Raw genomic sequence first — 15,357 nt, 5'->3', positions numbered from 1 at the left:
TTTTACTTTGGGAAAGAAAGAATGGATCAAATTCCAACTGGACTATATTTTTCTTTGTGACATAATGGTTCAAACATAGCGTTATTATTTTTACGTAGAATATCAACATTAAATGGACACGAGAGCTAATAATATTAGTGAAGAAAGTTTGGGTCCCGTTGCGTCAAGGTTAATTTCAATTTAAGATGACCATATACAAAGGGTCGAAGTAAACCATAAATTGACCTTGAATTTCAACTAGGGGCATATGATTTGACTTATGAATTTGATTCACATGTAATCAAAGTTAACCACCAAAGGTGTCGATCTTTTAGAGCACAACAGAAATCAAACAATCCTTGGATCAGAAGCAGATTCAGGTGAACAAAAAAGCAATACATTAAACCATATAAATAAGTTTAGACTGTTTGATTACACCATATAGCACCCAAAAAACATATCTAAGGGTTCAAACAGGGACAAAAAAAAACATGTAGTGTATCATCTTTTTCAACAAGAGATAAAACACATAGCTACAGAAGATCACACAATTATCTTAAGGGGCACCAGAGTCAATACCCGAACCACCAATCTCCTCACTGTCTTGTCAAAAAGCTGAATAAATCATGCAAAATACTAATCATCCTGAGGAACCACCTCGGTTCGTTCTTGACTAAACCCCCCCCCCCCCCCCCCCCCTTTTCTATATCACCTTGTACAGTTTGAGTCTTAACATGCACCAAACTTCGTTGCACGTTAATTCTCAGACTTATATAGCTTAAAAGATATACCCAGAAAAGCAAAAGAGCAAAAACATGGACTGCCAAACCAATCGTTACCAACTTGGATTGGGAACTAACTGCACTGGAAAGCAGTTTTTATGCCCTGCAGTGTACGGGAGATGAGGGCATTTACAGTGTTGACGGATTCCATAGTGAGCTTTGCAGCAGGCAAGTTATTTACCAATATTTGGAATCCCAAAGTCAACAGAGATCCATTACTGCTACCCCCATTGCCCTCTTTTTCGACCATTCCATTGTTAGTAACCCCGTTAGAATTCTCAAAACAGTCTGGAACTATTGCAAATCCAGATGGCAGGAAAGCCACGCAGGAGGAATCTCCACCACTCATCACAACATTCATTTCTGCAGTATCAACTGCTGCATATGCTACAATTGAACCGGATACATCCGTGCACGAGTCTTGCAAGATCAGCATACTATTTTGATTAGCATCGCCGGCAGCCACCTGCAAGTTAAACCAAAACTTAATCAAAATTCAGTGGTTAATAGTAAGTGCACTAAGTTGTGTAGTTTAGTGCCACATTTCCAAAAGCCATGGCAGTTTCACTCACATTAGCTCGAAAGAGAGAGATGCTATTCCCGAGATCTTGACCCTTTGCAATGTGGACTATTTGGTGCATGGGACCACCATGGGACAAGACATCCCATTGACTTCTAGTTTGTTCATTTCGCAGGAAGTCAAACAAACGTTGATGTGTTACCGGCAGCCAGATGGTCCTAGTAGCACTCAACACCACACCAGGAGGCTCACCAGGGTCACCAATGCTCTTCCTCATCATCAACTTAGTCTCATCTGCAGTCCCTGTTTGGATTGTTTCCCACTTGTAAAAGGTTGCACAAACCCCACCACAAAAGTTGCGAGTCATGCGTCGAGCCAGCATTGCAATACTTCTCCGACCACTGGGACTAACAACTGCCAGTAATGGAACTCTATAAGAATTGATTACCATTTCACAATTCGAGATTGTCAAATGAACAGTACAACGTGGTACCTGTGTTATCGCCACTGGGTACAGCAGAAGACATGATGACTGCCAAGCACTCGCATTGCCTTTGCAGGGTAGCAATCCACCGTTGGGCGCCAAAGCCCAGGCCAGACCTGATGAAAGGGTGGTAGTAATTGTGGACGGTACTCTCATCATATTCCATGTGCTCAATCCAAATAACCTGAAATTTTCCAGTCAAGATTTTGCTAGCAGTTTTGTACACAGAAATTGAGTAGTTGAACATAGCTTTGACATCAAGTGGTCTGAGTAGAGGCAACTTAGGTAACTCAACCAGCAACTTAAGACAATTGAAGGATTATATGCTTCAAAACAGCATAGATCAATCTGTGCATCCTGTAGCATTAGTTTACATGAAGTTGGAATTCCAGAATAAAAGAACTCTAAATAAGGACTCCAGGGCAAAGTAGAAGGTTTCAGAAAGACCGCCTTTGATTTAATTAGATAATAGCTGCATTACTGAAAAAAAAGTAAATAGTCAACAAAAAGTTCCCCTATCAACTTCTGTCTATATTAGGTATGCTTCATTTTCGATTTGCTTATCCTCTTCATGATCTGCTTTTCGCCGACTTAGTGAATGCTCCCTTTCACAATTTGAATCCTACCACCCACTTTTTTGACGATTTACCCCTGATATCATATTTCCTTGTAAAACTATTAAAAAAACATATTCATTGATCTAGAAAATAAGTTGAGTATGTATTGGTAAAATAGGAAAAGTATTACTGAAATTTTCCTAAACCTAATCTCACATGCAGCTGGTTGAAATTTGTGGAAACACTTCCCGCTTCCACTTACTGTGCACGTGAGGCAGAAAGCAAGCACAAACCTTGAGAATACATAGAGTAAACCTAAATGAAAATCCTAACTCATGAAATATACTGGGAATAAAAATGAATGATGCTATCACTATTTGAAGAATCATATATTTTGTTTTCCCTTTATTTTGACTTTCTTGAACATCTTTTCTATGTTTTTAACTAAAAATTGTTATTACAGTAGTTATATCATTTTTAAATATGAGAATTTTATTTCAAGAAAGTACAAGAATTCCATGTCCAAATTCATAGCAAAATTAGATGCATTGGCACTTCGTATTAAATCTCTCCATTCCTGTTTGGGATAAAAAATAAGAATCTCATAAAAGAGAACAAAAAACTTAAGCAACCTATTTGGTCTTCAAAGCGTAAAGAAGGAAACATAGTGAATTAATTACCGATGCAAATGCACCTGTGAACACTAAGGATTATTTTGGTTTCACACGCAAAAACAAATGAGCATGCCAGAGAAGAGTTCTCACCAAAACTAACTTCGAAAAAAGTTTTATAACAATTATATTTTTCCTATTTTTGTCCCCATAGACAGTTACGTTCAATATTTTGAAAGGCTTTAGTGACTTAATTCATTGAGGCCGCAATAGAATGTGCATGCTTTGCAAGGTACACTCATAATTTTAGTTAGGGTCAAAAAAAAATCCAAGAAAATGAATCTTAATTTTTGCAAGGAGTTTATTAGTTACTTGTTTTTAATCATTCAAGAAGATAAGATGCAAAGGAGAGCATAAATGATCTCAAAATGTAAAAGATCCTCTTAAAAATTGAGAAATACCCGAGGGCAGTGGTACACGGTTCGAAACTTTGTGCAAAATGTGTAAAGTGATTTTGTAAAAAAATGAAAAATAGGAGATAAGAGGATAGGTTAAAATTGAAAATTACTATTACACACTAACATCACTGTTTTAATTTCTAGATTGGAAGAGTACAATACAAGTCTATATTGAGGTCAAATAACACTAGTGGTAGCAATTAGGTTCACAAGCACGTGTAAGAGATAGGGGGGACAAAAGCATCACACTATATTGCTTATACAGTAAAGATGAAACTACCGAGGCTTTGCCTTCATACAACGATCATAAATTTATAAGTTCAAGATGGAGAAAAAGGAGTTGAGGCATCTAGCAATATTATAAGGTTGATATCCTCGATTTACCCATTTTCTAATCAGGCAGAAGCCTAATCAAGGAAATACGAAAAAACCTAGCCTTGAATTGATGATAACATAAATAATGTACAGAAGCATCTACAGAATAAAATAACTATAGAAGGTTCAGATTCTTAGGCTACAACTGTCAAATTATTTTACTGACATCACTTCCAAAAAATGCCAAGGATAAAATATATTTCAGAAGCAAAGGTCAAGAGAATCAACACTCCAAAACCAAATAGTATGAAGCGGTGCATCAAGAAAAACTACGCAAACAAAATGACAAGATAAACCTTCATTAAGAATAGATTAATAAATAAGTACACAAACCAACAACAAAAAATAAATCTACATTGAACACCTAGCTTACATTGAACACCTAGCTCGTTAAATTTCAGCAACTTATGGAGCCCTGCGTGGAATACTAAATGGAAAAACATATATGGACTAATTACCTTGGAGTAACCATTGGGCAAGTCTTGCACAATACATCCAGAAGGGAGCCTCCTGCAGTTTCCAGCTTCACGTGGTTGTGAACCTTCCTGGATTGCGTCAATAGACACATCCACCACTGCCCAGACACCTTCAGCATGTTGCTTGCAGAAGCGTAGAAACTTTACTTGACGTACAGGAACTAAAGCAGACAGAACTTGGAACTCAGCTTGGATCTGCAAATCAATACTCTCAAAGTTCTATTGCAGGAAAGACGAGAAAAGAAACACAGGATGGTGACTGACTTCCACCAAAATAACGAAAACGTACCAATTGCAAATTGCCATTCCTGCTTCCACTTGAGCTGCTGGAGATTACGTTAATTGTAGAGGTTCTGCCAACAATGCATGAGAACATCTCCACCCATCGACTCTGCATTTGTGGAACTTGCATATTACATGGAAATCATGAAGAAAAGCCAAAAATGTGCTTTCTTCTCCACTTGAAAGTCAAAGTTATTTTAATCAAAAAACACATGCAGCCATTAATGCAATACCCCTTAAATAAAAAGGAAAATTCATATGTCAAGGAGCAAATTGGAGAAACACTTTTCACATTCAACAATGGGTCAAAGGCCGAAAGAACCTACTGTGTCCATCAGAGTCTCCACCAAGGACAGACTGTTGATCATCACTGTACCAGTTGCCTTTGTTGCTTCTGCAGTGAAGTTGGCAGGTTTCATGCCAATACATGGAGGAAAAGACCTAGCATACTCCTCAAGGTTCAATTCTTCCGCACTTCCATCAAAGTTTCTAAACCACAGAGGATCACCAATCTCAGCCAGCTTAAGCAGCTCATTCATGGCAGCAAAGGCAAGCTCCATTAACATGGACTTATCATAGGATACATCCATACCAGTCATGCTTGGGGTGGGCCTAGGGGACATCCCTGTTAGAGCACTTGAGATACCATTGCCAAAATCAAGTCCCATTGGCAATGCAGTGTCAACGGAGTTCATAGCACCAAAGCCATTTCTTCCCACCGCAAGTTCCAAACCAGAATTAACCATGCCGGGTGGGCCCATTGAGCCAGGGAAAGATCCCAAAGGCCTGCCCAAAAACTTGTTAGCCAGGACACATATCCTATTGAGCTCATCTTTCAGCCGGGCATTCTCAATCCTTATATGATGCTCTTCAATGTGTATCTCACCAAGAATTGCCTGACCGCCACAGTGGCTGCACATTGGACTTCTCATAGCTTCCTTCATCGCAATGTTCTCTATGCGAAGCTTATCATTTTCCTGCTTCAAGATTGCATTTTCATGGCGTTCCAATTGGGTCTGAAACAACATAGGTTTCACTTGTACAAACAAGACCAATCTCACACAAAGGGTAGAATGAATTCAAGAAAATAATGTAAAACGCGGCATTTACCTTCATTTGGGTTCTTCTATTCTGGAACCAAAACTTTACCTGCCTGCTCTCCAATGTCAGTCTCTTACCAAGTTCAAGTCTTGCTTTTTCGTCAGGGTGTGGATTCTCTTTAAAAGAACTGTTAGCACAAGACAGATAAATTCAGAAATAATCCAAATAAACAAGAACATAACAATACAAAGCAATCGAACACATACGCTTCAAGTTCTTGAATTTGGTACGGGGTGTGCCTATGGTATTTCTTTTTTCTCGATGATTTACCAAGGGGAGTTTCCAGGTCATCGCCCGATCCACCACCATCTAAGTTATCACTGCCAGACCTGCTCTCATATTCATCCTCTCTAGAAGACCTTCCCATTGCAACAGCATCAAAATTTTCCCCTATCATACCCATGTCACCTACACCTTCCATCTTTGGTTTCTGCAAATAATAAATCCAGACACATATCAATTCAACTAAGAATCCCAAGTAAACAAAAATACACAAAAACAAAATATTTATTAAGGGAGGCCTACAAGAGCAAGAGACAGTGGTGAAGAGTTAAACATAGACTGAGGTAAAGGTGATTTTATAAGTTGTGACTGAGCAATGGTAGCAATGGGCATGGCTTCAAATGGACTATCAGCCACCACTCTTGAAACCCCACAACCACTGTCACCGCCACCGTTACCACCACTACTACTACTGCCACCAATGAAGCCTCCAAAACTCATCAAAACTTAGCCAGTAACCACAAACTAAACCCCAAAAATAAAAAGATCAAAGCTTTGGTATAAAAAGACTGTAACTTCCTGTCACACACACACCACTCTTTTCAAAATGGTAAAAATATCAAAGCTTTGGTATGAAAAGACTGTAACTTCCTGTCACACACACACCACTCTTTTCAAAATGGTAAAAATATCAAAGCTTTGGTATGAAAAGACTGTAACTTCCTGTTACACACACACCACTCTTTTCTAAATGGTAAAAATATCAAACCTGTGGTATGAAAAGACTGTAACTTCCTGTTACACACACAGACCACTCTCTTCTAAATGGTAAAAAGATCAAAGCATTGGTACGAAAAGACTGTAACTTCCTATTACACACAAACACACACCACTCTTTTCTAAATGGTAAAGATCATATTTTTATCAAGATCTCAACTTCCCATTGGACACTACCTAGAAACTTTTCATATTTATATAGACCAAAATACTCAGTAAAAGTCTATATAAGATTTTATTACAGCAAGTTTGCACCGCCTTAAGCCCAATAAAAAGTGATGAACATATACACAACTCACCAACCCAAACCCACAAAATTTAAGAAGAACCAAATGAGTTTGGTACAAGACAACCAAGAACCCTTATTGCACCTTTCCTTCTACAACTCTTTTTCTCTCTCTTTTTTAAGCAAATGTGAGAGATGGGGTTGGCCTAAAATAAAAAGGAAACCCTAATATTTCATTCAATCAAAGACATGGGTTTTGACCCCTTATAGCTGTCACTTTGAAACAGTGAAGCACAGTACCATAAAAGAAGAAAATGAAAGGTTTTAAAAAAAGGGTATAAACCAGATAAGGGCCAAAAGGAAAGAAAAAATTATTAAAAAAATGTGGACTTTTCAATACCTTACAAAATAAAACTGCTGAAAAGACTGTGTTGACTCTCCAGAAAAACGCTTTTTTCATAGATCATGAACCAAAAAAAAAGGCCTTGTACGGATTAAAAAAAATCCAAGAAAAGTGCATAACCTTTTATAATTATCAAACAACTTCTCATACACTAAAAGTTAAAAAAGACTTTAGAATATTATTTCTGTGTAAAGTAAAATACAAAAAGCTTCAGATTCTGTGTGGACCTATTAAAATCCGCACTCACTTTTTCTCTCTCTTCTCCAAGAGTTTATAACTTCAGATGCTCATGTTGGGATCCCCGCTAAAGGGTTACCGAGAAGGTGATTAAATTAATGAAACAAGAATTAAATTAAATTAAATTCAATGAAAAATGGTGTTTAGCAGATTAAGAGCTGACCTTCAGTGGTATCGCACGCTAGTCAATACAATTGTTTAATTTGTTCCACGTCTCGATTCCCTTCAATAAACAGAAATATAATACAAAACCAGTCACAAAGGAAACAACCTAAGAAAAAAGTTATATTCCATGCAATTCTTTCTCAACTAATCCAATGTACAATGAGTTTAGTTTATTGCATTTGGTTTTTCTTAAGAACAGTACCGAAAAAGTAAAAAAGAAAGAGGAAATAAATAGTGTGTGGGCAGAAGTAGGAGTGGCTATGTACGGCTACATGGTCTATAGAGTTTGCTAGAGTGAAATAGGGACCCACTTTGGGGCGTAGGGTACCCCTAAATTCCTAAAGAGGGTGTTCGAGATGTCCGCCCCACGCTGGATTTCTGACCTCGTGAGTTGGCGCGCTTATCGGCGCGCGTCTCACTTTTCTTTTCCTTTTTTGACTTTCTGGTTATGTTCAATGTTTAAAATCTACTGTCCGATTAATCCGTATTCACGCAGTAGAAATTCACTATAACGAATCTTGATGCGCTTTTTTCAGAAAATCGTTATGTTTAAGGTCAAATATGAGACACTTAATGTTGGTGATTCAATTTTCAAAAAAATCAGATAACTTATCTTTCCTATTTCTTACTTTGTGACTATGTTCGGTATTTGAAATCTAAGTTCCGATAAATCTATATTCGCGCGGTAAAATTCACTATAACGAATACTAGCTCGTTTTTTGAAAAATCATTATGTTTGAGGCTCAAATTCAAAACACTTAATGCAAATAAACGTTTATCGTTTTATCATATTCTTCAATGATTCAACTTTTAAAACAATCAGACAACTTATCTTTATATTTCTCCCTTTTTTTACTTTGTGTCTATGTTCGATGTTTGAAATTTATGATTCGATGAATCTGTGCTCGTACGTAAACATTCACTATAACAAATTTTACCGCTCTTTTTCAAAAGGTCATTACGTCCAACGCTCAAATTCGAGACGCTTAACGTAGGTAAACGTTTATCATTTCCACCATACTCTTTAGTGATTCAACTTTCGAAATAATCAGACAACTTATCTTTATACTTCTTTTCTTTTTTGACTTCGTGAGTATGTTCGGTTTTTAAATCTATGATCCGATTAATCTGTGTTCGTACGTAAAAGTTCACTATAACAAATTTTACCCTCTTTTTTTTAAAAGTTGTTATGTTCAACACTCGAATGTTTATCATTCCACAATATGTTTTAGTGATTCAACTTTCAAAACAATCAGACAACTTATCTTTATACTTCTTCCTTTGTTTACTTTGTGTCTATGTTCGGTGTTTGAAACCTATGATCCGACTATCTGCGTTTCAACGTAAAATTCGCTATAACGAATTTTACTACTCTTTTTTGAAAAGCCATTACATTCAAAGCTCAAACTCGACACACTCAACGTAAGTAAACTTTTATCATACCACCGTACTCTCAAGAGATTCAACTTTCGAGACAATCAGACAACTTATCTTTATAATTCTTCCTTCTTTGACTTTGTGATTGTTTTATAATTCTTCCTTCTTTCTTTGACTTTGTGACTGTGTTCAATGTTTTGAAAACTATGATCCGATTAATCTGTGTTCGTACATAAAAGTTCACAGTAACGAATTTTACCGCTCTTTTTCAAAAAGTTACTACGTTCAACGCTCAAATTTGAGACACTTAATGTTAGTAAACTGGTATCATTCCACTGTACTCTTTAGTGATTCAACTTTTGAAACAACTAGATAACTTATCTTTATATTTCGTCTTTTTCTGACTTTTTGGCTATGTTCAGTAGTTGAAATCTATGATCTGATTAATCTGTATTCACACTATACACATCCACTATAACGTATTGTAGCGCTCCTTTTCAAAAACCATTATGTTCAAGACTCAAATTCGAAACTGTTAAATTAGAGGAATAGACTTTAATCATTCCATTACATGCTTTAGTAGTTCAACTTTCGAAACCATCAAACAACTTATCTTTTCTACTTTGTCAATTCTACATTTTTTTGTCACCGTTGAAAGACTCGGTGGAATAATAATGAGTGAATCTGGATCGTCGGAACAATAGATTATGGATCGCATACTTCGAAAGAAAAGGCGAGTTGCACAAGTGTGACCTTTTAGTGTGACCATTTAAATTTTAACCTTATTCAGAAGAAGGGAAAGGATCAAAAATACCCTCTACTTTGGAAAAAGGGCTAAAAATATCCTCCGAATTTATTTTAGGTCAAAAATGCCCCTCCCATCCTTAAAGTTTTCAAATATACTTTTGTCTGGACGGAAATTATCCCCCAAAATAACCCGAACTCATTTTTAAACCCACTCCATCATTTAAACCCGACCTAATTAAATAATAACCCATAAGATCCCCTTATTCCCCCAATTTCCTCAAACTTCAAACTTACATATTGGGGGAATAAGAGGATCTTATGGGTTATTATTTAGTTGGGTCGGGTTTAAATGATGGAGCGGGTTTAAAAAATGATTTCGGGTTATTTTGGGGGATAATTTCCGTCAAGACAGAGTTATATTTGAAAACTTTAAGGATGGGAGGAGTATTTTTTATCCAAAATAAGTTCGGAGAATATTTTTAGCCCCTTTTCCAAAGTAAAAGGGTATTTTTGACCCTTTCCCCTTAAAAGAAATACAAAATAAATTTAGCAAAAAATCGCCATAGATTGGCCGCTAAAACTTCATGGTTATGGAAATCGCCAATAATTGTGGACGCAATTTATATATTTTGATGGGCTTCAAACTAAATCTAACAGGTTTCACCTTAACTTTCAATCTTACGGGTAGAATATAAATGCAAAATATTCTTTAATGCACATATTAGTTTTGGCATTAACCTTTTATATGTATACGTAGAGAGATGGATTTAATTTATAGACAGTCAATAGTAAGTTTTTGTGAATTTAATTAAGTGTACGATTTTTAAATTAGTAATTACACGAAATAAATTACTAAGTTTAACTTATATATTACCAATTCATCATAATGCGCGATAATTAAATTAACTTCTGCATGTCAACTAAAACTAATGAATGAACTAATTTTTCACATAAATAAATTATGGTTGAAAACAATATACTCCACTTAACAGCAGTCAACAATTTGAGTCCACGCCCTGCAATGCGATAATGTACCGTTACTTTGATTATTTGAGGCTTAATGCATTTGCGCCCCTAAACTTGCCCATTTTTTTTATTTTGGCACCTCAACTAAGTGTTGTTCCTATTGAACCCCTAAACTCGACCTCAAGTGTGTCTATTAAACACAATTCGATTTACATAGTATTTCATCTTCATTGTAGCAACATGCTAATATATATTCTAATTTAATTATGCCATCTTTTAGCTAAGATTAACAGCAATTGAGAGGGAAAAAAAAGAGTAGCTCTTAATTAAGCTCGCGGTGAAAGAGCAGAACTAGCAGAAACAGACACATCCATGACCTAAAGAATAGCTTATACATGTCTAAAATATTACTCTACCTTCATTTTCCCAATTTAATTTCTGCTTCTAATAAAAATCAGATTTAAGGGGTTTGATAGACAAACTTGAGGACGCGTTCGGGGATTCAATAGAAACAACACTTAGTTGAGGTGCTAAAATGAAAAGAAAAAAAAAAGAGGGGGACCACGTATGCATTAAGCCTTTATGCAACAAAGGCAATCATAGAGCCATTTTAGGATTGAATTAAACTGGTCTCCTTGTGATCGCATTGCAATGATCCTTTGAGAATCTTGATTCCGAAAACGTTAATTATGATTAGCATATTTGAAATAAGAGGTAGGTTATAATTGATCGTAGATCTTATTGAGGTACGCTATTTTTTCGTGAAATGTTAAATAATTAAAATTTCGTACGTAAAGGATATAGGTAAATGTTTTTGTTTCGTTTGTGACTAAATAGGTCAACTATTGCACATCTACACCAGGTCCATGATAGTTTCTATCAGCACAAATATCGAGAAATATAATTTTGAGTATTAAAGCTTAAACAGATGGGGATTAATCATATAGCGTTTAAATAGATAAAATAATTTATTTCTTTTAGTTGTAGTGTTTAGTTATAGTGTATGTTACATGTTTCCAAGTTTTTTTTAATCCTAGTGACAAAGCCACAATGTATATATTGGGAAAACAGTGAAATATTGAATGAACAAAATAGGGATACGAGGTGCAGTGTATTAATTAGTACTATGTATCTAAGCTAATGATCAAATTAGCAGAACGCATTAGGGTCATTCCAAATCAAGAACTCCATAAATTTCCAATAGTTTGAAGTTATTGATCAAAGCTTGTGAAACTTTAAACCTGCCCATTCTAATTGAAGATCTAATGCAAACTTGCTAATACTCATCTTTTAGATATGAGTGTCAAAATTAGCATAAATTAATACAACCCACCCAACTTGTCTAATGATGCGTTGGGCAGTTATATTTATTTATTAAACTTGGGACCATTGTGCTAAAATTGGCGAGAAGATTGCAACCCGACAAGTTAATATGTAAATGCTATTTGAAGTTTTAAATTAAAAATACCCAGTATAAGTTCCTCAATTCTCTAACTAAAAAACAAAAATTTTAAAAGAGAACAAACAATTAACAATGTATAGTTCTTATTTTTATCAAAATCTTTTTTGACCAATAATAATTAAATTCGTTTGAAAAGTGGTTTTTGAGTTTGATTATGATATGTTATTCTACATACAGTAATATTTGAGCAAAACTCATATTCACTTGAAAACTTTTGGCAAATTATTTCATCTCTTGTATTACTACAACTCAACATTTCGGCCAATCTGTTAATCTGACAGACTGACGCCACTTTCTTAGAATTGAACTCCTCCTAGAAATAAGTGAATATGTTAAAGATTAGAAATATGTGAATACAGAGAAATAAATGAAACATAAATAACTAAACCGAGTGAACTTTAGTCTGCTTTCACCTAACAAGAGAGAATTGATTAGGTGGAAAATGGAAAATACATTGGTATGCGTAGGCATAATTTTAACTCTATATGGTTGAATGAGTTCATATTTACTATTTGTTGCAATTTTAGTAAATTTTATACATAAATTTGTGCTCCGCATCGAAATTTAGGAATTCAATTGAACCCATAACTAATATGTTACATACGCCTCTGTTGATGTGTATTGTTAAAAATTGTATCGAAAGCAAAGACTATTTGATTGGACATGTGGTAGTCGTAGAGAGGACTATACAGTCGACCGTTGAACCACTCCATGCCAGCCGGATCGAGGACTAGTTGAACCGTCCGAAAATTAGCTTCCTGAACCCGCCTTACTCACACCGAACAATAGGAGCCCGGGAGGATTCACCCGGAAAGGTTTAGAGTGTCCAGGAAAAAGATTTCAAACAACGTGGCTAGATCTCGAGATATCAGGGATTCCATTTAGTAGGTATTTGGCAATAGGATTTGAAAGTCTGATTTCAAATCATTGTTTGCTTATCAAATCGGCACAAAATTTCAACTTCAACTTCAAATCATGATTTCAAATCCCAAATTCTCCAAAAAGTAGGATTTGGAATTCAAAATCGTGATTTCATTTTTTTTTTAAAAAAATGAAAAACGACCTATAAGTTTATATTTTGTAAAAAAAAAACCCATCATTTTATACTTTATAAAAAGAGACACATGCTCGACGTGAAGAGATTGTCATCTAGAACGATTATATTAAAGAGTAATTAGTTACTACTATTGATGATTTTTTGAACATGGATCTTTGTAAAAAATTATGCTTATTTGAAAGTTTGTAATATCATGTAATTGAGCATTTATTTATAAAAGGAATATGAAGATATGTAATTTATTAATGTGTTTTCTTAGGATATTCAGATAGCTTGTTTATGAACTGTGATTTGCTCATTTGGTAAGATTGTATAAGAGTTGGGGAAGTATTGATAGTTTTCACAAATTGTGAAATTTTCATGTTTATTAAAAAAAAAATTTAACTTAAGAAATCCAATTACATGTCCAAACAAAATTTTAACTTCAAATCATTTAAAATCATGTCTAAAAGCGCCCTTAATCTCATTTATTTTGGAGAATCTTAGCCATGTAACGATTGAAACAGGCAAGAGTCACAAAAATAATTAATTCTAGCCATCCTATAAATTTTATTGTAACCATCTAATTTTCACCTCATTATACTCGACTTTACTCTTATTTATTGTCAACTTTGTTGTTCATCACCTATCTTCAAAAAATTTCATCATCAGACAGGAGAATCAATAAGATTCTCTATATCTCTTGCTTTCTCAATTATTTTACTTCGATTGTGATTGTATAATTTGTTGTTCGAGTGACGTCACTTTCTTTATAAGTCAGACCTCTCTATAACAACTATTTTCTATAACAACATTTCACTATAACGATCAAGTTTTCGTTGGAACCAATATTTCATATATTGTTATGTTATATAATAAGTTCTTTATAACAACATTTCATTATAGCAGCTAAAAAGTATACGAATAAATGACATTGTTTTAAAGAGGTTTGACAGTATCACATTATGTCATTAACAATGGAGTAACACGCTATGTATTAATTACGTTGGTCGTGACCTCATTCTAAGTAATTTAATTAACTGAACTAGTAAACAAATGTTAGACTAAACAATATTTCGGTCAATTAATTACTTATACAAGTACAAATCCATGAGATTTATTGGATTTTGGATTTGTAGGTAAAATAGAATGAGAGAAAGCGTGGGCTATGATGGACCATGCACAATGTACCAAACTAGAGGGATGATTCATAAATTTCACGCTGATTCACCATCCTATAAAACCTTAGGAATTAAATAACCTTGCAAATTTGCAGGTATTTGCTCCTTCTACGTCATTCTATTCTCCTTTACCTATAATATATGATTCGAAAATGGAATAAAGTTCAAGAAAATACAGGTCATGCAGTTGATTACTCTCCTTAATGGATTTGGGGAAAATAATATGGAAGCTTGTTGCGTTGGTGGCTATAGGGTCTGTTTATGGAGATTAGATTCTATTCTAAGGTCAAAGCATGAACTAAACGGGCGTATGATCACTAATTTTATTGTAATTATAGGTGTAAATAAATATATTTTTTGTAGTATGAAAATGTCCAAACTTTACCCACTATAATAATAATAATAATAATAATAATAATAATAATAATAATAATAATAATAATAATAATAATAATTCACGGAACTTTAGCCACTCTAACAATAAGGTTACCTTGATATATTATGTACGTTTTGTTTGTGAATAAAATTAGTAGTTTTATCACTATATGTGTAGAGTTCAGTTATTTTAGTGCAACAAAGTATAGCTTTATTAATTTACTAATAAAGTGGGTTAAGTTTAGTGACTTTACTGTTATAATGGATAAAATTTAATTATTTTAATGTGACAACAATAATTTTTTGAGTTACTGTTCTATTGAATAAAGTTTAGTTAACCATATGTGTAATTAATCCGAACTAAAGGTTGAAGAGGGAAGGAGAGTAAAAAATGACAGTTCAAAATTTTTTATTTTTTTATTTTTTATGTTGTTCACTCTTTCTTAAGGTGAAAGACTGCAGTTTTTGTGTGTGTAATTATGTTCTAGGAGTAATTCAGTTTCAACTTAATAAAAGATCATTCAAGTCAGCTTTAAGTTGAACATTTATTTGAAACAG

The 15,357-nt window shown here is 34.5% G+C and overlaps 1 protein-coding gene across 5 annotated transcripts; it reads right to left on the bottom strand.

Annotated features, from left to right (window-relative positions):
- Positions 1-354: 354 nt before the first annotated feature.
- Positions 355-7,853, bottom strand: LOC132631863 (homeobox-leucine zipper protein ANTHOCYANINLESS 2-like). Of its 5 annotated transcripts, none has more exons than XM_060347577.1 (9): positions 7,654-7,853; positions 5,832-6,055; positions 5,635-5,752; positions 4,851-5,540; positions 4,532-4,633; positions 4,225-4,437; positions 1,775-1,949; positions 1,334-1,695; positions 355-1,227 (listed from the first exon to the last, which is right to left on the bottom strand). In XM_060347577.1, exons 2-9 carry the CDS (start codon positions 6,044-6,046, stop codon positions 835-837), a joined length of 2,268 nt encoding a protein of 755 aa, XP_060203560.1. In that variant the 5' UTR covers positions 6,047-6,055; positions 7,654-7,853; the 3' UTR covers positions 355-834. The 5 variants fall into 5 exon arrangements, with proteins under 5 accessions (XP_060203560.1, XP_060203558.1, XP_060203557.1 ...); XM_060347575.1 differs by lacking the exon at positions 7,654-7,853 and adding an exon at positions 7,251-7,360; XM_060347574.1 differs by lacking the exon at positions 7,654-7,853 and adding an exon at positions 6,151-7,141.
- Between the last annotated feature and the right edge of the window lie 7,504 nt (positions 7,854-15,357).

The sequence above is a fragment of the Lycium barbarum genome, chromosome 3 (assembly GCF_019175385.1).
Source record: "Lycium barbarum isolate Lr01 chromosome 3, ASM1917538v2, whole genome shotgun sequence".
Taxonomy (NCBI): domain Eukaryota; kingdom Viridiplantae; phylum Streptophyta; class Magnoliopsida; order Solanales; family Solanaceae; genus Lycium; species Lycium barbarum.
The sequence above is the reverse complement of the archived record's forward strand: the minus strand, read 5'-3'. Positions and strand labels throughout refer to the sequence as shown.